A 24,566-nucleotide genomic window follows, 5' to 3' on the forward strand; every position below is an offset into this window, starting at 1 on the left:
TGTGATGGGGGTCATATACAGTCTGAGCACAGCTTCAATATCACTTGTGCAGTCGTAGGGTCCAAGACCAGCCACTGGGTCATATGTGTGCATGGCTTAAGATGCAGGTTAAGAACGTGCGCTTGAACATGAGCTCTGTGTTCCACACGTGCACACATTTATGAACTAATACAAAGTTGGACTACCTTCAAACTGAATGAAACAAGATCACCTGACAATATTTCGCTTAGCAAAGGGAGTTGCCCAAATAGCCACTTTGCCAATTAGGGTTTTCAGCACCGTATTTACATCTTTTAACAGCTAATGCAACGCTCATGGATGTAGAATTTGTATGATTTTACATACTGACACTTCCAAATCATCTTTTCTATAAACAGAAAAATGGACCAACTAAGAAACAGGACAGAGACATACCCTTTCTGTTTGCAGACAGTGATTTCGCTTTTGCAAGCTGCGTTGTACATGATCTCCAAGACCCGATCTGGAGGTAGGGTTGACGTGGTAGAAACATTATACAATGCCTGAAAGCAAGAAAAAGAAAAGTGCGAGGACAAATTAGGGCTGTGGATCATAGCAGTGCATGCACAATTAGAACATGGCTCCTATAGATCTTTATCGTGATGCTGCCATGTTTGACTTGTTCCCTATACACCCTCTGGCAACAGTGATACAACTTCACTTATCGATAAAAGGGAACAGACTATTTTTCCTTCTAGGCTCAGTATTGGTTACACTGCTTTGAATGGTGGAAAAGCAAGATGGCTGACCCATGAAAGAGGTCTCTTTGGATTCAATGAACCAGTCTGGGATTCCAACAGGGCAGGCACATGTGACAGTGCATTGTAGGTCATTAGGGATAATCAACATAGTGAACCAGACACATGCATGCTTTTATCCTGAATGACCTTCTCTTTTTGAGGTGCTGCAAGGTCTTACCCGTACTTATACAGAGGACATCCCTGTGAACATTACGAAGTACCAACCCAATCGTGAAGATTGCTGTGTTGTTCCAATGCCAGAGGGTGTTTGCATACTTAAGTCCCTGCATTTCAGCGACAGACATCCGTCCCCCCCTCCCGAAATTGATCACTTGTTTACCCTGGACCCACCTGAGCATATATACCTCGTCCTACTTTTCAAAGCCCCCACTGAGGCCGGGGAGAGGGGGAGTTACTGTCCAACTGCACTGATTGATCTGCTTAAATTGAACTGAACACCGGGGGCCACATTAAAGCGCACTCCAGTCAATCCTGATCGGAATACAGTCAATAATTGGGAGATGGGAGATTTAGGGGATTAGCGGTGCCGAGTGCATCCTGCACTTTTCAGGCAGTGTGAAGTGGTCTTCAGGGAGCGTGCTGGGTACGTGGGCAAAATAGGTCGGTGGTTGCTGCCTGGCATTTGAAATCAGGCTAATCGCATTTCATGCATCTGCATAAAGACACAACTCACGGTGAAGCATAAGAACATCAGGATGGTTTCGTGATGGTCCCTTTAGATGTTACAAAGAAATTGACTTATTTCTCGTGTATGCACTGAATTCTAGTATGGTTTAGTTACATTGGCAGAAGATTACAGAAAACAGATTCAGAAGTTCATGATTACTTTCTTCTTGTGATTTGTTAATCCTTTCCTTCTTGATCAATCGAAAAGCTGAGATTTTCATCAGCGTCTTCTGTACCTTGACTTTACGGGGTTCGTCGTGGCCCGGGATGGACCACTTCCTGGGTGTCAGGAAGTCCTTCACCTTGTCCAGACCCTTCTCAAAGCTGCCGAAGATCTTCTTGGCCGAGCCGGACAGGCTGGACTTGCGGTGCTGAAACCGACCGCTGTCCTCGGGGTCCAGGTCTAACGAGTCCTCCATGGACACCGCTCTGCGATTCACAAAAAAGATACACCTGTGCATTAGTGCTGTGATTGCATTTACCCGGTAAGTCCTCGCATGCAGTTCCTTACACGTCCCCAAGGTCCTCGTACATGCATGCCTAGCATAGATCAATCACACATCATCAAAGTTGTGTTGATGTGTGCATTCTGTCAACCATGTGTCATTTGATTCCATTTACCACACTGCGAGCACATTTACAAATTGTATGAATAAAGTTCGTTTCTGAGTGGCCGATGAAATCCGGTTCAGTTGGAAATCGTTCCCATGATGCCCACCTACACAGATGGTGAAAATACCGTGACAGAGCTGTGAATTGCCTGCCCACCTCTTATCAGGACTCAGATGGTCTATGTGCAGCAAGTGTAAATTATGTTCTGTCGACCTTGACGGCGTCACGTGGGGAACTGGCAAAGATAACGTTGGCACAACTGGTGTCTTGACATCTGAGGCCACCTTGCCCTCCCTGCGTTTCCGCCCACTCTCCCGGGCGTCGCTCTTGCTGCGGTGCCGGACGGGTGTTCTCAGGGGCAGCCCCTCGGGCTTGATGAAATCGTCAAAGTCACTGGGCTGGCCATTCTCCTTCCCGGGGACGGTGCGCTTGGCCGTGCTGGGGGAGGGTGGGTTGGGATTGCGAGGCGTGACGAAGGTGCCCTCCACCTGCAGCACGGTATTGTGGGAGGCCTGTCGGAGGGCGTGGGCCACGTCGGCCGAGTGCCGGCGGTCCTGGTGTCGGGTGGAGCTCCGGTACGCCTCAATGTTCTCGAGTCCCTCCTCCATGGAGGAGAATTTGAAGGGGGAGCTGGTGGGAGGTTCCAGGTGGGTGGGGTGCAGGTGGTTGTGGGCATGACGACGGCGATGGTGGTCATTGGTCGATAAACTTGCATTGTGACCCTGGAAGAAAGATAAATGTGCCAATTATTACTAACAATAGAAGATATGAAACACAACTGTTAAACTGTGTTCCAAGAACTAATGCACCACGTTTTTAAGATTGCTTTCAATTGTGATAGCTATTGAGAGAGTGGTGCTACTAATCTTCTTGACGGCAAACAATGCGATTTGCCCAAAATGAACAAAAACAGACAAAGGACACCAAACATACAGTTTTCACATCCCTTGGGTCAGTGGCAATATCTGACAGCCGTTGTAGGCTGAATGAAGTGAAGAAACTTGCAAAGGGTATATATAGCTCTATTGACTTATCGCAAACCAATGTTCATAAAAGCAACCCCACTTGAGGGTTTTGACTTCTCAAAAAGCCAATGGGCTACTGGATGATCCAGAACTCTGGCACGCTACTACATGTACATGAACATTCACATCATCCTCCTTGTGTTGTATGTGCTCCATGCATTTTGCAGGCTTTCTGTCCAATTCTCCTTGGAGGCGAGGCTCCGAGTGGAGATATGACAGAGGGAGGGTAATAATGGAAAGAGGGGAATCCATGCAATCCAACTGGGGCCGAAAGTAAATCTACAAAAGCGCCCTCAACGGGAACGGCACCTGAGACATTGGTATTCAGAGAAATGAGGAATTCACCAATGCAGAAAACTCCCACTTCTGGAAAATTTCCCGTAGATTTTTTTGGTTGTAGCTGACAATTTGTACATATAATTAAATCTATATCTTGTAGTTGCCTTTGCTTGTTTTGTTTTCTTTACCTTGTCCCCCAATGGTTTACTTCTTGGAGGTAGTTTCAGCTTACAGCCTCTAACGAAGTTGTTCACGAGTAAAAAGTAAACGGCCGTGATTTCGTCGTAGCGCCACTGCAACAAGAATTTAAATGCAAGCGAACACAAATCAACATAAAAAAAAAGGAACAAATTGGGATGGGATGCCGCAGAGAAAATTAGAATGAACATTTCAAATCATCGGGGGAGGGGGTAATGTACTTGTCAAAAGGAGAAATTAAAAAAAAAAAAATGCTGGGGGGCAGGGAAGAAAGCAGAAAACGGACTGTGGAAAGGGGGAGGGGACGCAAAGGAAATTGGCCAATCTGCCTACTGCAAAGCACAAAGATGCAACCTATGGAACCTTTCATAGATGCTACAGTGAGTCAAATTAAGACACCACTTACAACAATTTTTTTTTTGGGGGGGGGGGAAGCCCTTATGGACACAATTCACGACATGTTAAGTGAAAGCTAGGCAGGTTTTGGTTTTTTTTGGCAAAGGGTCAGACGGGAATCAGTGTTCTATTCATCTGTTCCTTTAAAATCTAAGATGGCACATACGCTGCAGATGGCAATTGCCATCAGATTTGGAGATATTCCATTTTGATGCCCGGACAGGTGCATGGAATGGAGTTGTCGCGAAAGACAGGTGAAGAACGAGCCCGGAATGAGCACTTAATCTGGCTTCCTTGGAGATTTTTTTTTTTTCTGGCTATGCACTCGCTGCCTGTTGATAGTCACGAGGGGGCTGCTGTATACATGTAAATGTCTCTGTGTGAAGTGCAAAAGGCATTGGAGTCCCACACTTGTGTTGCAAACAGCAAGTTTGCCGAGGCGCATGGCTGCAAGTTCTCAGAGCTCACTTCAGCAGATAATCGGCCAGAGTTTTATCCCGTAGGTCTCCCCCGCTGTGCAGTCGCTTACTATTAATCCACAGCTGAGAGATCTTGACTCAAGGTATGATGTTCTATTTAATACACCCACATCAACACAACTTGCTCTTTTTTTGGAAGTAAAACAAGAGGAGGCTGCTTTGCAAGACTCAGAGCCAGTGTGCACCATCCCGGACGCAAGCCCTCACGGATCTCCAACTTCATTACGTCATTTTTATCTCTGCCCTGTCTCCATTTCTCCTCCAGTTGACAAAACACCACTATCTTAACTCATAATCACCGTCCTACCTGCAGAGATAAATGCTTCGTGAATTTAATATGTCTTCTTTTGGGGGGGGGCGCTCGACAAGTTCTCCCAAGAAAGAAGTCCAACAGCCCTGGGCGTTTTCCTTCCGATGGAGACATACCTTTAAGCTACACCACTGTCGCACATGATTCAATCAAGATCCCGTCACACAGCCAGGCGCTTGGTCGCGGGCGTTGGGATAATTTTTTCTCTTCCTCTCCGACTCCGTCAGACTAATCTAATAGGGTAATTCGTGCTTCCAGTCACAGTCCACTGTGTAATGCCCGCCCTGCCATTAACTGCATTAACTGTCCAACGTTGCAGCCGACATGTATACGCCTACCAGTACCTTAGGTGAAGGAGGTAAGACGCAGCGAATCATGCCGGAGCAGCATCCTACCTTGGGCAGCATTCTCACAGAAGGCCAAAAAAAAAAAAAACGCGGTGGAAATCTGCTTCCAGTCCAATTTCCCGAGAATGCAAATTCGCAGAAATGTTATTTGATAAATTTTCCAAATTAAAAAAAAAGGAACAGGGAAGAGAATTTTAATACAGTCACTTCAAGTTATCCAGGAAATCTCAAGAGCTACCTCCGACGAATTAAACACTGCCTCAAGTCACCAAGTGGCTAATAATCTCTAAGAAAATTTCCAGGATTAAAGTGGGGAAAAGCCAAACACCGCCCCCCCCATAACTAGTACAAAGGACACTTGACACGACCCATCAAAATGAGTCGTACAAAGGCCATTTTTCAGTAATTCTGTTTGAAACATAGCTTGCATTATAAAGAGCGAGCCGAGCTCCCTGTATTGACAAATCCTAGGCTCGGCATCCTGAGGCACGTTGAAATGACGTTGGTGAAAAAGTTGAGCGTTCCCACTGATTCATGATGAGGAAGGTCTTTTGAAAGGCCAAAGTCAAAAGCAGCTCACGGGGACCAGGGACCCATTTCGTTGGGTTGAGTCACAGACGTGGATTTCCATCTGCAAACTATCTTTGGCCAAGAATTAACATGATACAGCTACATATATCTACATGTGGGTCACACTGATAGCAATAAGAGATGAAACAGTGAACATGAAGCTGTTTGCATGTACATGTGTGTATTAGGCCTAGGCTACAGGTGTATGTACATGCATATGCCATGCCACTTCTGTGTCGACCTTGATTAAAATGAGCATGGCTGTAGCACGGCAAAAGCGCGGCATGTTGCGCTAAACGCAGAACTTAAAAGAGCAGTGACGTGCCACTGCCAATCAGCACACTGATAGCGCATTATACTCTGTCGATCTGAAGGTCTGCCATGCCAAATTGGCGATAAATGCCGATCTATTGCTATTTAGAACTTTAGAAAATCAAATCATTTGAATGTGGCGCGGCTAGAGCACAACACGTAGCCTAGGCCTCAAAAACTTAATATAACTAACTGCGAATTTCAAAGTTATGTAATACAAAGTGCTGCAAACTGCTTACTGACTACAATGACCTAATATACAAATCACAAAATATGGAGGGCCTGACGCCAGGCGCTCCATATTAAAGATTACAACTACATGTAATTGCCAATAAAGAAATATGAAAATATGCACTCAGTATAAAGGCTGAAGAAAAGTGACTGATTTTACATTGGTATTGAAACCACAATTGTTTTGATTTCCATTTGAAAATATAAATATACAAAACTACGAGGAGCCTTCCCAAGCACACTGTTTTTTTTTTCTTTTGTTTTGCAGGAGGTAATAGTAAGTTTGAGACAAATAAAAAACACAAATATGTGCAGAAACCAAGGAGACAGTTACGACACTGACGTACACTCACATTTTAAATTTTTGGGGGGAGGGGGGAGTGAGTGGGGAATGAACCTATAACAGTATCTCATGCAGTCCGGCAGACGTCTTATGAGCAGGTTGTAACATGAAAGACTACATGTATGGATGTTTACCTGTGTGACAATGGTCATCATGTCGTCTTTTGTCTTGCCGTAGTATTCAGCCATTTCAGCAATACACTCTGTATTCAGGCTACTCTTCTGAAAAAAAAAAGATAATAAATGAAAAAAATTTAAATGCATGTCAAACTAAGCATTCAATGGGTATCCAATAGAAAAGAGATAAAACATATAGGAATAAATAAAACATAAAATCTCCCTTGCTGGCTTTGTAAAATGAAATGCTCGATCTCAGATTCCACTATATGTCTTATGGTGGATTTCAAAGATATCTCAAGCAAATCCTAACCATTTCCTGACCATTCGAGCCAATTGGTTTTTAGTATTAAAAATGCGGGAACACAGGTTTGTTCTCAAGTACACATCTGCAGGTATAGGAAACGTACATGTCCGTGTCAGAGTACCGGTGAGACATTCTGTACCTGGTTCCCATCATTTGACAGATGACACCGAAAACATCAATGCCAAACTAATGGAGTCATTCACCAGTAAATTGCTTAATGAAGTACTCAATAGCCGGGAGACTTCACGGCAGCCAAGGGAATATGACTGCACCGTTGACTCTCATTCCCACATCACTTACAATACACCGTCCCATGGCTCATTAAAGGTAGAGTCCATCAATCGCGGTTGTTCAAAAGTTAACTGATGAAATTATTGTTGAAAAGCACACTTGGTTTAAAGACGATTACGGGAATAAACTCCCCGTGATAATTATTCTTTCTGGCAAGCTGTCATTCTGAAGAAAATAATGAAAGACGGCCATTCCAAAGAATGCCTCTAAAGATGCATTTTTTGGAAATTGCTGCCAGTAATTCATTATAAATTCGGCAAAGCATGCAAGCATTGACACGAAGCACCGGTGCATGCGGCTTCATGTCCAGGTACATGTACAATCATTCATTGGTTCAGAGCACGACATCACATGGTTACATTCAGCTCCATGAGAACACGTCCCTGACGCTGAATGTAGCGCAATTCAAGACATGACTCCGCAAGGTCTGATTTACAAGTAGATCCTTTTTCTTGAAACACATCCATTTTCTCAGGAGAAACTTTATCAAGTGATGTAGTTGGGCACCCTTTCTCACATTTTGAGCACTTTTTCGGGTCTTAAAGGAACACAATGCACAGATGACAAATGAAGGACTGCACCTTTAAATAAAGGCATAATTTACATGTATATGCATTATATATCCAACACACCATGTGGTCCACACCTTCATTGCTGAACTAAAAGATCTCATGCACACGACCAAGGCCACGTGTTGGCAGCTGCCAATCAACAAATTTCCAAAAATTACAGTAATTCCCTCCGGCTCATGCCAGAGGCCTTGAGTTCAAAAGCATCTACCGATGTATGCATTATGCAAGCAGAAAGCCACCAAACCTTGTAACACTACATACATGCATATGCGTAGGTGAATGAACCGGCCTAAATTGAGTTAAGATTATCTGATAGGTGGCCATTAGGGCAAGGGGTAGTTCATGGCAGGGACAACCTTGACAGCTTTGTCCTGTACATGTACTTTTGATTGCCCGCTTAGACGCCATAAAGAAACGGTTGATCAAACGTAATTTGCGCAGTGCCCACATCAAACCCTGCCGCCCCGAGTAGCCCAGAGGGACTTCAAATGTAATCAGCGCGATAGAACTGACGTGGGCCTAAATAATGTCATTTGGTGGAGGGTGTTTTGTGAGCTTGAAGTATATTTTGAACTTGCACCAAATCTGTTGCCTATGATGCAAAGGGAATGGAGTTTGAAGTCGCTTCAGAGATTTTGGAGGTAAAAGGCTAACAACTGACATACATGGATGTAACTAGACCCCAGGAAATGAGTGGGTTTTTTTGGCACTACTTTTGGCACTACATCATTTTAGTTTGTAATAGATTGAACAAATTGAGCTCTTTGTTTTAATCCACACATACCACTGGGCACGGCATCCAGATGAATATAATTCATTATGTGCATGAGTGTGTTGAGGGTCCTGACTGATCTACCTTGCGCAAGGTCTTACCTCGCATTTCGAGTGCCAGTGCACGGTCCCGCTGTGCCCCTTTTTTACCCAGTGATGGCTCAGCAACTCTTCCATGGTGATTCTTTTCTTGGGGTTAATCTGCGGGTAAGACAAATAAACCTCGGGATTAAACGTGTCACTTCATCATGCCCAACAGGTCAACAAGGCTGCCCAATCTCTCATAGAATACACCACACTGTTTCATTTGTTACTTTTTTCTTTCGCAGTCTGCTTTTTCATTTTCATTTTTCATTCATTTTTTTTTCTTGTCACCTGTTTGTACATCTATGTTTGTCTTGTCTGTGGCCATGTGTGTAAAGGTCCTGGCTTCTGCATATGTACATGTACACGTACCAGCATATCACTGCACCATTTACATTACACCATACCTTACTTTTTAAATTATTTACTTTTCTACTCGCCGTTAAATTTTACTCCTGTCTGTTCCTAAAGTATGACATTAACACAATAAATGTTCTTTGGTACTGTAACCTTGAAGACTAGTACCGCCCTCTCATTGACTGAAAAGGATATAAATGTAAGCTGTAAATTTAACTTTATTCCATTGTAACATCCAAAAGCGGCCCATCAAATAATAAACATTGCTTGATCTTTATTTCCATGATGTTTCCATGGTTTTTTTTTTCTCCCCTACAATCGGATTCCAGGACATCTTATTTTTTACTCTCTAGTTTTCCACGATTTTCCAGGACAACTTTGTCTCCCAGGATATTCCATGATGCTGAGAATCCTGCGTGCACAAAATGGTGGACTCGCCCGGTTCCCAGCAACTATCACTCACTTGCAGCATCTGCTTCAGCAGGTCACAGCTGCTGTCCGACAGCCACCGGGGTTCCTCGTACTCCCCCTTCAAGATCTTCTTGTAGAGGGTGGCCACATGGTCATCGTCAAAGGGGAGGAAGCCGCACAGGAGGGCGTAGAGGAGCACGCCCATGCTCCAAATATCAGCCTGAGGAAAAAAAAATTCAACAGAAGATGATGCAAGAGGGTAGCTGTCGGACGCATGAGACACAGGGAACGCAGCAACAGTGCCTAGTTTACAGACATCCGCATACTGCAAATAACTCATGTGCATGCATGTGCGGCACATGGGGAACTCACTTGCGGAACATTCTTTTAAAATCGACGACACGGATCCAACTGAGGACGGCCCTTGATGGGAGAAGTTTACTGAAGAAACCACAATGGACCATATCAAATTGAAATCGTTGAAATCTTCTGCAACATGGGTCAGTGTCACAGGAATATGAACATGACCACAGAAAGTTACATGAACCAAAATGCTATTTCAGCACTTGGTTGAAGGCCAAATAGCATGACACGCTTCATTATTCTGTGTTCCACAAACACTACCGGGATAGTGAATTTATGTCCTCTTGAATTAAAAGATGGCTGAAAAGCTTTGAACTGCTTCATGTATGGGGAACTGCGTTGGTAATGGAAGAGTTCAATATGTGGAGTGCATTGTGGAGTGCATTATGGACTGTGGTATACAGTACTGTCTATTGCCATGCAATGACCAATCAGAATCAAGGATTCAAGATTTCTTGAAGATGAATACTTTTGTCTGTCCCTAAAATGGCAAAGCCTTGTGTCGGTGATGCCTAGATAACCATAATCAAGGAAACATTGAAACCCAACTAATTTGACAAAACACCTCAGCTTACCATAATCAGTGAGGCATCTCAATCAAACTAATTGACACAGATCCCTAGCTATTACAATAATCAGTGACGCATTTCAATCAAACTAAATGACAAAGATCCCTAGCTAACCACAATCAGTGAGGCATTCCAACCCAACTACATGTGACAAAGGTGACAAAGCTGCCTAGCGAACCATACTCATTCCAACCTAACCAATTCCATATTGCACATACAGTGCATACAGAGTGAGACACTCAGCCAGCTTACCTCTGCTCCGCGGTACTGCTTCCCCGAGACGAGCTCTGGTGCTGCGTAGGCCGGACTCCCACAGCACGTGTCCAGATGCTGATCCATGCCACCCTGCACGCACGCGACATACAAGGAGAGTACTTTTTACTCAAAGTACACTATGCTGTTTCCAACCAGATGTTACTTTACGATAACCATGGGAGATCCTAATTTGCATGTGACGTGACCCCTCCTACTTCTTTCACTGCAAATTTTAGACCATAGTACCAGCCGAAAATTTCAAACTTGAGAAGGACAAACATTGGGATTGAATTTGCCGTGCTGCTGTCTTTCGAGACTGTGACAACACGGCAGACATTATCAAGCCAAAAGGCACTGCTGTTGCGAAGTTGAATGGTTCCAAACAGTGTTGCTGCCATGCTAAATTTTAAAATCAAAATTTGGGTGCATGAAGGCAGTAACGACTCCTCTTAATCCACACTTCTTTGAAAAGATTGCAAAGCGATGTCACACACACACACACAAAAAATGCACGACGTGCATGTAGCTTTCGGCCGAGTGATGACCGCAAAACTTTTTAGTTACTGATGTCCACCACCACCCACTCAAGTCGTCAAATAAGCCCTACTGATGATTAAAGCTGGCAATAAAACAAAAATGCCAAAAAAAAAATTAAAAAAAAAATTTTGTCATCAAGAAAGGGCCAAAGGCATATTGAACGCTCAGGCTTCACTCAGCCCAGGTATTTTATAATGGTTCTGGTGCATGTACATATGTTCATGTCGGACAAAAAAATTCAAACCTCAATGGAAAGTTTATCCATGTTGACATACACACACAAAAAAATCAGCATGTGAAAAGTGAATACATTATCAGTTCCACTCGACCGAAGAGGTGAACCTTGCAGCATGCATTCTAATCCCCATTTTGGATAGAGTCAAAAGGATGTCATGCAAAACTGTGGACAAAACACTGGACAATACCCCCTTCCAAAATACTAACTACTGGTACAAAACGGCCCCACCACAGACGCACACAAGTTAACATTTCAGATTGTTCCCTCACTCTGTTGAAATGATCACAATTGCTTGTCTCGTTTTCCCACCAGAAACTGCTGAATTATCATGCTCAAGTACTAGTCATACATTATGTGAATGTAGAATTGTGGATTAGCGCTCATACACAGTACAAGAGCAGGTACCGGGTACATGTACAGGTAATTTTGAAGGGTGGGTCATGTTTTGTGTCCACTGGTGAACATTTACTGCACTCCTATATGTCTGTGATATTTACATAAATGCGCTGCTATGTACAGGTGCATCGATGTGGCTCACTTGCGGCAACTTCAATTAGGCACATCTGACGCATCAATTGCACTCTCACGACACTGACGGGCTACAATTTACCTGGGCTCAATTCATTAATGGCCAAATGGATAAGATAAATATTACCAGATAAGCCTGAGTGGTTACGGCACTCATTAGCCGGAGACCACTGGGTCTCAGGGATGAATTATTCAGCCCGGTTCTCGACAGGGAAGAGCAGCTGCAGTCAGGGCTGGTTGCACGTGCAGTGCCCGACCTGCACGCCCACGCATGTATGTGCATGCACGTGCACTCACACACACATCTATACACACTCACCCCCCTCTACCAATGCTGGTTTCGACTCGTGGCAGCAAACGAGGTTGCACTATTCGTGCCTTGAATCCACCTGAGAGACAACTTGATTCCCGACAGTAACTCCCGCATTATGTGCAGTAAAAGCAAACCTTTCTTACTCAAATCTGAGGTGACGTCAATCAGCCATTAAGTCAGCTATGACGTCGTATCTTCACGCATTAAGATCATTGCCTTTGAGATGGGCAAAGTGCCAATGTTTATTTATTATTTATGTTTTTGGTAGGGGGGACGAATTTCAAGTTGGACAACAAACTACAAACTACATGTTCCAGTATCTGGTGGAAAACAATGCCGTACTTCACTGCCACAACATCCAAGTCGGTGTAGACCAAGTGCAGTAGATTTCAATTTCAGTGTACACATACATGTACATTGGACAGACACGGGAGTTTAGAAAAAACATTTTAGTGTTTCATCGTTGTAAATCTGTTCGTATTTACTCAACATTATTAAAATTCCCAAGGACAGTACATTTGCTGGGTAATTGGTTTTACAAGTTTATTTTATAAATACTTTTGTTTTATGTAGGGACTACCTGGAATTTAAACATGATACATGTAAGTGTGAAAAAAAAAACCCTCACAGCTTGTCCCTTTTGTTTTATAAGCACCCAAAGTGCCAGCCTGAATTGCATAAAGACGTAGGTAAACAAGGAAGTGACAAATGAGATATGTTCTCAGGTAGAACCCTCGTGAGTATGCCACACATCCAAGACAGCTTGGATGTACTATGGTATACATGTATATTCAGGAGAGCGCAGACTTACATGTCTGATGCAACTGTTAAAAAAGACAGTTCCCTGCAGCCTGTTTACTCTCCGAGTTTATGATGCTAGCACAATTTATATGTGGGCAGTTGTTTATTCAATTGGTGATATATATATCGCCTTCTTCGCTGCTCACGCCGCTGTCCTTCAGACTATTTGGCTCTCTCACTCACACCTCACGCACGACGGCCGTAAACAAAGGACGCCTTTCTCTTTTTGGTCTCCAATATACTGCCAACTGTGACATTTCAAAAAAAAATTAAGTGTCTCGGATATATTATCCTTGAAGGTGCCGTGTAATGATCGCCGTGTTGTTTGCTGGTAATGGCCTCTCTGTTTGTTTTTTTTGCCACAGCCGTCCGGGAAAAAACTGAGGGGGGGGAGTAATGCTGGCAACATGGGCACCACGTCACTATCGGTGAGAAGGCAAACCTGGTATTTCCCAAGTTATGTAGAAGAGGCATGGTGAGTGTATCATAATTTTCCCTTGGAGGGCAAATTTATGTCCAGCATGCTTGTCCACCTTGTACAAAAAATGCACAGAAACCCAGCATCTGTGCTCAGTTTGGCAGTGAGGCAGATGATTCTTCTTTGTGACTCGTGGGTGATTTGCAAAAATGGTGGCAGAGAAATGTACCAGGTTAATTCGGCATCGGCAGCACATCTTATGAAAAATGCCATGGGGTCGTATTGATCTTTTAGCAAGATTCTTCCAAAGGCAGTTTTCTGCGGTTCTGACAGGTTGCGACTCATTTCGCTGAGTTGGGTCACAAAAATGCTGAAAATGTGTAGTCCGTACTACATGTACCTTTAAAAATTCACAGGACAAGAGAGTACCCTCTTGTCAAAATACAAAAATGTATACACGTGCAGCATTTTTACACTGATCTTCACGCCACAAATGAAATAAGCTTTAAGGAAGAACAAGGATCTCCAATGTACATCTGCCGGCGATAATTTTCCTACCGCTCAGAGGGTGCCCTCTATCTGACGGACTCTCAGGGTAAAATTAGATGGATGATAATTTCAGACCCTGTACTGGCCTACAGACCGGGGCGCTTTACTGACCCTGGGACAAAATGCCAAGCTTGTCCGGAAGATGCAGGCGGGGATTAAATCAATGGGGAATGTGACTTGTGCAGCCCCGAATGACAAGAAAAAGGGACTTCCCCTTAGAATGGCCTCATAAAATTTACAAAAAATAAACAAATAAATCTGTGCATTTCGTTTGGGTCCCAATTTGGAAGAAGGGACTCAATCAAATTCTTCAAATGTATTTTTACTGCTACTAACAAAAACTGGCCGAGTTTGTGGCACTTCTGCGCTCATAAATTTGATAACCACATAAAGTATTGGCTAAGATTAAAAAAGTTGACGAGCTAAAATGCCATGGTGGGTATACTGGTTGACTGGTATTCAGCTATTCTTTTGCTCCGGCCAAAATTTGCCAAGCCCGATTTTCTAAGCAGCAATGGAAGAACTTGAAGATTTTTCTTTTCAGACATTTAACCAAAATTCAAGCAGGTATCATACCAGTACGTTGAGTGAGGGAAACGTAAATTTACTTTGTCTTCAAACTTCTTGTCCTGTAGTTGGGGATTGGGAACTTCTGAACCTTGCAGAAAAGTCATATCACTAGCCTTTTCCAATCGAGTGCATAATATGAGTCAGCCTTCCAGCGTGTGATAGTGCTGGACAGAAATAGTCTGATACCTGCTCATCTGCAGATCAGGGCAACATACCTTAGGTCTGGCGGCCAGTCCGAAGTCGATCAGCTTGAGGTTCTGGTCCTCGTCCAGGAGAAGATTTTCCTGGAATAAAAAAAAAAAAAAAGCCGTGACACGATTGATTCACCACGCATCCTCGCACAGTAAATCAATCACATACACACCTGCAGCTGCCTATGTATACAGTCAGTGATGCTGGTAAATGACTAAGCCATGAATCAACATTAATGTAAAATGCTTACTTATACATTCATGTATGTATGACACATGCGTGTATTATTGGGGCAAGTAAGCCACAGCTGTATACCTCGTATATTTGCCCAAAGGATATAAACTTTTCTCTCTACCAATATATTGCCTACCGGTACTCTGTTCTACATACATGTGTAATGATATGTTAATTGGAATACAGGGCCTTGCAGACTTTAACCACGGTTCAACCAAATACGGTAGTGGCTTTGGTTTTCAAATTCAACACCAAAAAGGGGCTATTTTCACTTTTCACTTTAACCACGGTTTAACCAAATACGGTAGTGGCTTTGGTTTTCAAATTCAACACCAAAAAGGGGCTATTTTCACTTATTATTCAAGTAATATTGCCTACTGGTATTCAAGTAATACAAATACAAGCATATCCCACATGCTGATTCCACGTACACTGTAGGGAGACAAGGTTTGAGGGTGACATCCATCAGATAAAATGATTATTTTTGGGGGGTTGGAGAAACAAAGTGATGCATAGCACTGTAAAGCATTGCATACAGAACTCATTCAAGAAAAACTCAGTATTTTAAAACCCCTGCATTTTCAATGGCGTCATTTCAAAAGAATATGGTACCTGTATGCCTTCGTATAATGTATGCACACCTGTTCAGAAAATTGCATGTACATGTAGCTTAAAAGTAGATTATGGGTAGTTGAAAATGCCAACTATTAAAAGCCTATTAGATTTCAGCCCATACATTGTTCATGTGCGTGTACATGTTTGTGGACGACGCTGAAAGTGAAGTTTTACGTGGAACACATGAACATGTACACATTTTTAGGATTCCTCTTACAACATTTACGTATTTGTAGCACGTGGTGAGTTGTGGCGTTGGCATACATGTACGTAAACAATGACGTGCACACCTGATAAGTATAGCGATCTACTGAAATTTGTAAGTGGTAAACAACAATTACTATCGCATGGCAGGAGGATTCCAACAATCTGTGCAGGTCCGCGGGCAAACACCTATTGATTGGAGTTCATCAGTGGTGCAGGCATTTACGAGCCCATTGCTGTTTTTCTAATGTTCTGCCTGAGCCGCTTGGAAATGTCAACGGTTCACAAGAAAACAGCACACAAAGGTTTCTTCCAAGGCAGTGACGCAATCACGTCTAATTTTAGCACCTCCTTCTTTCCACATGAGCGCCAATCAAAACCACTCATAAGCAGCCTTAATGGTGAAACAAAATCCCAAGGAAAAAAAGTAGGGGGCAGATGACATCAGTGAGAGAAATGCAGAATGATGCAGATTTTTTTTTTGGTAAAGTTGACGAAAAACCAGAGTTTACAAATTTCCACCAATCAATTTGTGCCCTCCCCCCAAAGTAGAGAGTTTTTCGGACACCACCACCAATGGGAAACCAATGGAAGTGATTCAGCAACTCCAAACAGAATGAACATCTCAATACATGTACATGTAGGTGTTGGGGCATCTGTGGTGACTGGTGTTTTTAAAAAAATCATACAAAGAGTGACTCCATGTTTCAAAAATGTGTTCAACAATAACAAACCCTTGGCAAATCTCAGATTTGTTTTTTTAAGGGACAACCACAAGGCTAAAACAACGAAGGGATACAAATTGTGGGCAGTGTGGATTCAACTATGCCTGCAACTTATATTTAATATACACGCGTTTAAAAAAAGAAAATGGAATGTATCACAGTTGATATAAAGGAGGAAAAAAGGGGAAAAACTGTTGTAACACCTCCACTCAGTAACAGCTGGATAAATAAAAGAATCCACTGAAGGGAAAAATGATAAAAAAAAATGTCCCATAACACTTGACAACACATCACTTTTCAGTCACAGGACCTGCTGCGTGTAAATGTAACCTGTGGTACCATGGGCAACCTTTGCTCGTTCATGACACGGCCCAATGAGCAAAAAAAAAAAAAAAAAAAAAAAAAAAAGCTGCCAAGATTAAGGTTGTGGTAATACGATCCCACATAGCCTTGACGAGAGCCGAGCTCTGATGAAGAGTTTGCCACGCTCATTGGTAAGAAGACACGCCTTCCTCGAGGGAAGCTGACACCTTAAGTGGCCTCCCTGGTCCCACCTGCCAGGCACTGGCCAAATAATTACCCGCTTGATACCCAAAGGGAAGGGGGAATTAAGCAAGAAATTCTTCCATGGGGGGGGGGGGAACAGTGCCCTTGTCTGCCCGTTGAAAAAAATGAATATAAATAATTAATAAAAATGAGCGTAGGACTCTTGGCAGAAAGTGTTATCTTGCGACCGGTTCGCCCTGATCGAACTCTGACATATGAAACTGGAGCCAGGCAGATATAGTGGCGACGTAAGCTGTAAGATTGCCTATCGGGTGCTGAAGGCAAAATCTCAGTGGGTTTAGTGGTATGCCGTGTAGTCTGGCTCAGAACTGGACTTGAACAGGGGAAAGATGAAAAAAAAAAAAAGGATGGAAGGACTTAAGGATTGGTTGCTGCTTGGGTTAAACCATGATGATTGGAAGTATGCCACAGACAAACCTCAGATACACGTACACGTATTTACAATTCTACACAACATAAATGTAAAATAAAAACTTCAAGGACACCATTAGTGGTAAATTTATACATTAATGGTATTGGAACTTGAGGCCTGGTGGCAGTATCACAGGGACTTTTAGAGCAAATTGTGAATCGTGAGTACATGTATGCCATCCTGGCTGGACAGCGGGGAAGGAAAGGGATCGTTAAAGAATAATCAATAGATGGGGTTACTTCTAAAATGCCAAGCCAAGGTAACCCTGCACTTTATTCGCTGGCGTCAGTGTAACTCGTCGACTTCGAAAGGTAACGCGAGAAGGGGCATGAGCCAAACAGGAAGACAACCAGGACGGAGTGCTGAGTCACCAAAAAGTCTCAGGCTAAACAAAAAGGGAGGGGGATGAGCAGGGGAAACGTCGAGCGCATCTTCATCAGCTGCGCCTGCGTGGTGCGGAGGCAAGGAAGCTGTAGTATGCCAGAGTGGCCCACAAAGCATCAATCATCCCCGGCATGGGGCATCACGCTGACCTCCAGGGCACTCTGCAGAGGAGAACTTACCATTTGGGACACATTTTGGGAGTGCATGAAATTGCACATGTCTTAAGGGGAGTAAACATGGATTTTATGAGAATTATCGGCACATGCATTGTACACAGAACTGGAAGGATTCTGGTAGTTTCTACACGAGCACCAGAAAATGCAAATGTCCGGTACGACTGCAGTAAGGACTCAGGTGATTTGGAAGTAATGATGCTGCTGTCATAGCCGCAGATGCTACCGTATTTTAATCAAGGGTGGGAGCTGTCCCTCCCCCCGTCATAATTTCAATTCTCTCTATGGACATGTATCAGTGTGGTACATACAGTGTACGTGTACATTACAATGTTTAGTAAGTTTGAACCTCCCCACATTTGAAACCCAACAGAGAAACAGCCTGAACACTTAATTAGTGGTTCTATACATTTACGCAACAAAACAATAGATGCAAGGTTGTCGGGTGTGTAATAGTTTGTGTACACGTGGGTGGGAAAACAATTCCCAAATAATAATAACAATAATGAAAATAACAGTTTTTGTTTTTAAAAAAAGAAGAAAATTTACAACTAAAGGAAACACAGAAAAGAAGAAAAAATTTTGGAGCAGGTTTGGCTAACCAAGCCATATGAATGTCATCATTCAGTTGTAGTGTACAAATGTGTGACAAATTAAAAAGAAATTTGTCAGAACACGTATGGTTCTATGCACATTACATTAGTGATGAATACAACTGGGGGGGGTGGGGAGCGAAGGTGGAAGACAGACATCAGTGGTGACAGAAATGAGGTTTAGCTATTAAGCTGCACCGAGGGGGAGAGGCACCGTCGTCCACAAGCTATTTCATTCACCCTTCTTGGCACCGTCGCAGGCTGTCAACAAAAACAGATGTTGCGAACGACGCACGCGGCGGTTCGCCTGACGTTCCTGAGAGGATTAACCGACCTCTTTCACTCTGATTAAATTCTGACGCAAGCGGACAAAAGGAAACGTTTCCCACCGAAAGAGAAAGTGCCTCTGTCCCCTAAAAAAGAGCATGTCATCACTCATAGATTTTATTTTGTCAGGCTACGGTATTTTCGGTCGACTTGCAGCCATTTACCAGAAGCTGATGTGCATGTTGAAATCTTTGTGTTTTGAAGCACATGCAAAATCAAACTCAGGCACATGTACGTGTGTAATGCATCTTCAGTGTTACTGAAATCGCTGCGAGGTATGTTACATCTCTCTTCAAAAATACAATTCCTTTCTCTGCCTCCATGCAGTTGTTCTTCAATTGCAGCTGGACCCGACGGCAAAATGCGTACATTTTTAAGACTGTATGAAGAAAATAAATTAGTCATTACTCCAACCTGGTCAGGCTCAATTAAATTTGCGTTTGAGCTGGTTTTTCTTAACCCCCCCCCAAAAAATTAGGAAAAGTGGAATTGCGCATTCATTCAAATCTCTGCCAAACAGTCATGGCTCGATTTCAAGAATGTTTTCATTACTTTCACAGACCGGCTATGATTCAGACACATCTTACCGGCTTCAGGTCCCTGTGTGCATAGCCTTTGTGGTGTATGTACGCCACTGCCGACAAGATCTGCCGGAAGAATTTCCTGGCCTCCGACTCCTTCAGTCTGTCTTTGGCGACGATGTAATCAAACAACTCACCACCGGGGCAGTACTGGAAAGGTTACAAAAAAGAAAAAAAAAAATGCATGTAAATTAGGTTAGGCTGGAATAAAGGTTATCCCTGTGTTTGACATTATCCGTTTCTACACGACTTTCAGCCAGGTGGTGTCTGATGAACTAAAATGTGTTTAAATTGCCTCACAATGTCCATTTTTTCCAGGGGGTCGTATTTTTCATTTAGTATTTCGAGGTGGTGTTTATTATTCAGTGTTCTGATAGCTGTGCGAGACTTAATAAAAAATGATTGATTTATTCTTGTACTTTTGCACTGATGGCCAGTGACAGTTTGACAGGTCACTGGGGGGCAAAAATGGGACTGTGACCTAAAATGTCACAAGAAGTGTCACGAGAAATGTAACCAGCTCTACCAGTAGGTGACAGAAGTCCAGTCTAGGCTTTCAAGTAGTGCAGAAAGTAGTTTTCCCAGGGAGTGGCACAAATATTTTTGGGTTTCAGAACTTTGCTCACGGTGCAGTCAGATCTCCATTTAATCAGAACATTTCAATAATGGACAGGCTGTTTGGAATGGAACTTGAGGGGATTTACGTGTGATGGGCTCATGTACTTTGCATTGTACATGTCCATGTGCCAGTACATGTACGTGTACGGTATTTTATTTCACAGCATAAGGGGAAAAAAATCAGTCATGCTAACCCCTTTCCTGACCTACATGTGCATGTACCATATGTTGACGGCACGACCTTTGGCTGGGGGAGGGGGGGAGAAGAGGGAAATTGGGGGAAAATGTGAAATTGAAAGTGAAGAAAAAAACTTGTGTCTATCGTAGTTTGAATGTTATGCAAAAAGAGTTTCAAACAACTTCTGCACGGAACTGGAAAGCCTAGTTACATGTAATTGGTTTATTTCCTTTGAAACAAATACCACCAGCTGGGGCCAATTTCATAGCGCTGCTTAAACGAAAAATTTGTTTCAGCTTGAAAAAACCTTGCTTGACAAAGCAGGTTACCAGCCAAACCTTCTAGTAATGTACATGTATATTATTTTGGAATGGTATTTACCTGTCTTTTGGTTAGCATGACAATCACACAGAGTTTGAGCTGGTAACCTTTATTTATTAGGTAAGGTTTTTTTCGTGCTGCAGCAAATTCTGTGCTTAAGCAGCTCTATGAAGTTGGCCCCAGACCTCTCTAGCTGTTATTACATGTAGTTTGAATCAGTAGTCAAAACAGTGGGAAGAATTCTCTACCGACTGTACGCTGTACCCGACCTGTTTTTACATGTACTGTAGATGCTAAGAAAATACAATGCAGACTACTTTTGTCTCGCCTAAGCAGCCTGTACATGGTACTGAAGTGCACATGTATGTTTACAATGTATGCCATTGAAAGTGTTTTCATGTTGGCCAGGAAGTCTGGGATGTAGCCGGCCCGGCTCACATTCCTCAGATGTGACATGCTCCACGACGACTGTAAATAGCCCATTACCTACATGTCTGTGTGTAACCTGCGTAATGTTACAAAATTCCAAGTTGACAGTCACGACCAACATTTTTATAAACAAATAATAAATAAATGAAAAAAAAAAAAAGAGGGATAACCTAAAACATTTGAAGAATGTACTGGCATGCTTAAGGGTGACGGTGAATATTTTCAATGTTAATTACTTCTTGTGTGGAACAAAATTCCTGGATACAGAATCATACCTACTACATGTACCTTGCATTAATTTATATGTACATGTTTTTGTACATTTTAAGCGGTTTACAAGGCATTCTTTTGAGCATTTTTTTTTAAGAGGGGTACTGCTCCATTGTTCAGTGACAGAATTGAAAAGCTACATGTATCCATACAATTAATTTTAAAAGCAAAAATAAAGGAACTTGCTTCTAATTGTTTTATGGGTTGAAGCCGACTCAATTGTAAAATACTTGAAGGTTGGAGAGCCTGGAGTTACATGTAAGAAAGATCCTGCCAGCATCACGACATCAGAGCCTCTACAATTCCAGCTTCAACCTTATTTCTTAAAATTTCGGAACTCCTTCCCCCTCCGAAAGAAACAATGCCTGTCCGTCCCTTGTTTTCCAAAGCATTAGTCCAGGGCACCATGGGAAACACAGACCCTGAAATTCACGACTTCCCCATTTTCCTGTGTAGCCAGCTATTCTGGGCTCCGCCAGACACCGAACAAACTGCAAAGCTCCGGTCGAGATATTAGAGCGGTGCCCCTCAATTTGCTTGGTCGATATAGGCAAGCACCAAAAGTGGGAAATAGAAAAAGAGGAGAGAGGTACACTTTGCCTAATACACAGCAAGAGCCCATAATGACAGGTCAATCAATAACTCTCCCCACTCCCCTCCCCTGTCCTACATTGTACATACGCACTGGTGGTGCATTACCATGCTTGTGCAGAATACAAAAATTTAATCAATTAGTACACGTATCTCTTTTGATGATAATTTAATCACATTGTCAGAACAATAATTTCCCAATTATAAAGCTGACATACTGAAATATTACGTCATGAAGAGCATTCGTGTACTGTGCCTAAAGGTTGTGAAATTTCTTCTTTGGGGAAAAAAACACAGTTTCATCTAAGATTTCCCAAAATGTGCTTGTTTGCATCGGAGATCTCAATCATGAAACAAAGCCTGCAATTTGTTTCACAAACCTTTGAAAAAAAATTAACCAAACCATAATCCAAAAACCAAAGGTAATTCTTTATGACTCCAGCCAAAATCTGCATAATATCTTTAATAGTCTCTTCAGCAAAGTGCCCATCCAAATTCCCACCCAGGTCCTCCCAAAGACCAGTGGACAGGCCACTAGATAAGACGGACAGGTCACTACATGAGATCCTGCTGCATTCGCCTGATTTCCATGAAACACAGCTCAAAAAAAAAAAACGACTCACGAACCCCCCCAAAAAAAGAAACCAACTTGCAAACTGAATTGGCTTAGAGGATTGGCAGGTCTTACCTCAATGACCATGAAGATCTTGTGTTTGGTCTCTACCACCTCGTAGAGAGTGGCAATGTGCTGGTGGACAAGCTCCTTCATCGCCATGATCTCCGTCTTGACTCTAGGCAGGTCGTCCTGAGATTAGAAGGATAGGATGGATCACATGTATGTGAATAAAAATAGAACAGAAACTCTCTGAAGGAAAAATGCTGATTGACCATGCCGTTTATACTAAAACTTTGTCTACGTACGTGTATGCTTGCTTGGAAATTGACTTTCAAACCGGGTCTTCAGAAATGTATGTGTACAGTGCATCTACGGTACATGTAGGCATATGTACATGGATAATTCCAGAAACTAGGGGTCCACAAGTGCGACATTTTGTGGCCCTGTTACATCTGACGTTTGTTATTGACATGGAAATATCACCAGAATTGATTTCAATCTATAAATATTTGTTTGGCAGATAATTTGCATTAATTCATCACTCTTGGGAATCGGAAAATGTGTTCTGAACTTACAAAATCACATGTCAGATGCAACAGGGACACCAAAAAAAAAATTGGACCCCTAATTTCTGGAATTACCCACATGCAAGAATGCAACCATGTTCTTCAATGAAGACACACATGTACATGTAACCACGTACAGTACATGTACATGTATTTTGGATACAAGTAAACCTTGTTCAGTCTGCCAAGGGCAGTGGAGCAGGTACCCTTCACATATGTTGGGTGACGGCAGAGGATACCTTCATCACCGTGAAACAAAATATTACAGTGAGGGGCACTTTATTAAATTCTTCAGTTGTAAGTACATGCATGTACACGTACAGTAAGAAAAAAGTCTCAGCCAGTACCACTTTTGCCAATGTGGAAGAATGAGAGTGTATGCAATATGGCCATATAATCTTGAGCAACTGGCAAGAGAAAACTACCAGCACTTCAAAGTACAGAGCCAGTATTTGGCTGAAAGAAATGTGGGTTGAGCTGAAGCTGGGGCTATTTTATTTCAACTTGGCCAGCTGAACCCGGAAGCGGCCACTCGAGCACCAACTGATAAAATAATGCTTAGAATGTTACATGCACACTGACTGTCCACGGGTTCTTTTCCTGAGAACCTGCGAACTCTCTCCAAAGTTCTATCTGCGCCGACACAAGCCAAAGGGTAGCAGTGAAGGTTCCGATATATGCGTAAGTACACTAACAGCAACTCGATACTTCAACTTGCCTGTGGTCTATTTCTATTGTATGTTCAAACAGAATACGCTAGTGACTTCCATGGTGCACTCTGTCTCCCCCTCCCCCCCGGGCTACACAAAACCTTGAGGATTCTCCAGATGCTATGTCCCTCCAGATAATGGTGTGTAACATAATTCGATTTCCATAATTGCAAATTGTAATCAAAACCACTGATACACGCTGAAGGCTGAGCAATGCCCAAGACACCTGGAAGTGCATGTGCACGCACAGCTTGCGTCTTGGCGGTGTAGACCAAGTCATGATCACAGTGCCAGCCATACAATTACTGCAGTGTGTGGTATAAAATGCACGGACAAATATTATTTCTGAATAATTACACAAATATTTGCCACCAGCGCAAAATGTCAGGTGTCACAAAACCCGAGAGCTGATTGCAACGTGCACTTCATTTGCTGTTTTTGACAAAGTTTCCTTTTTAAAACATCAAGTTTTACAATGAAGGGTTTCATTCCAAAATGAGACGTACATGTACGCATTCAAAAATTGTGCAACTTTTCCACAAATATTGAATATTTAAAACAAAAAAGGGTATAAGGTCTTTCTAAATATTATTTTTCACTGGTCTGCCTCACTTAGTACTTTTTTACTCAATAAAACCCTTAGAGACTCACTGGAGGTAACCA

At 42.7% G+C, this 24,566-nt stretch overlaps 1 protein-coding gene across 7 annotated transcripts in view; it reads right to left on the reverse strand.

Annotated features, from left to right (window-relative positions):
* melk (maternal embryonic leucine zipper kinase) overlaps positions 1-24,566 on the reverse strand; it is a 54,322-nt gene that overhangs the window by 5,065 nt on the left and 24,691 nt on the right. For 6 of the 7 annotated variants that reach the window (XM_022239772.2, XM_022239420.2, XM_022239593.2 and 3 more), the window contains exons 4-14: positions 22,700-22,816; positions 19,611-19,754; positions 14,813-14,881; positions 10,641-10,733; positions 9,509-9,676; positions 8,707-8,805; positions 6,682-6,768; positions 3,550-3,654; positions 2,214-2,779; positions 1,682-1,874; positions 415-521 (exon numbers count right to left, since the gene is read on the reverse strand). In XM_022239772.2, the coding sequence (XP_022095464.2) occupies positions 415-521; positions 1,682-1,874; positions 2,214-2,779; positions 3,550-3,654; positions 6,682-6,768; positions 8,707-8,805; positions 9,509-9,676; positions 10,641-10,733; positions 14,813-14,881; positions 19,611-19,754; positions 22,700-22,816 (1,748 nt within the window). The remainder of the gene's footprint in view (positions 1-414; positions 522-1,681; positions 1,875-2,213; positions 2,780-3,549; positions 3,655-6,681; positions 6,769-8,706; positions 8,806-9,508; positions 9,677-10,640; positions 10,734-14,812; positions 14,882-19,610; positions 19,755-22,699; positions 22,817-24,566) is intronic. The other variant, XM_087129660.1, reaches the window with a different exon arrangement.

The sequence above is a fragment of the Acanthaster planci genome, linkage group LG19 (assembly GCF_054643075.1).
Source record: "Acanthaster planci isolate LZ-2023a linkage group LG19, COTS_SCS, whole genome shotgun sequence".
In the NCBI taxonomy this organism is placed as follows: domain Eukaryota; kingdom Metazoa; phylum Echinodermata; class Asteroidea; order Valvatida; family Acanthasteridae; genus Acanthaster; species Acanthaster planci.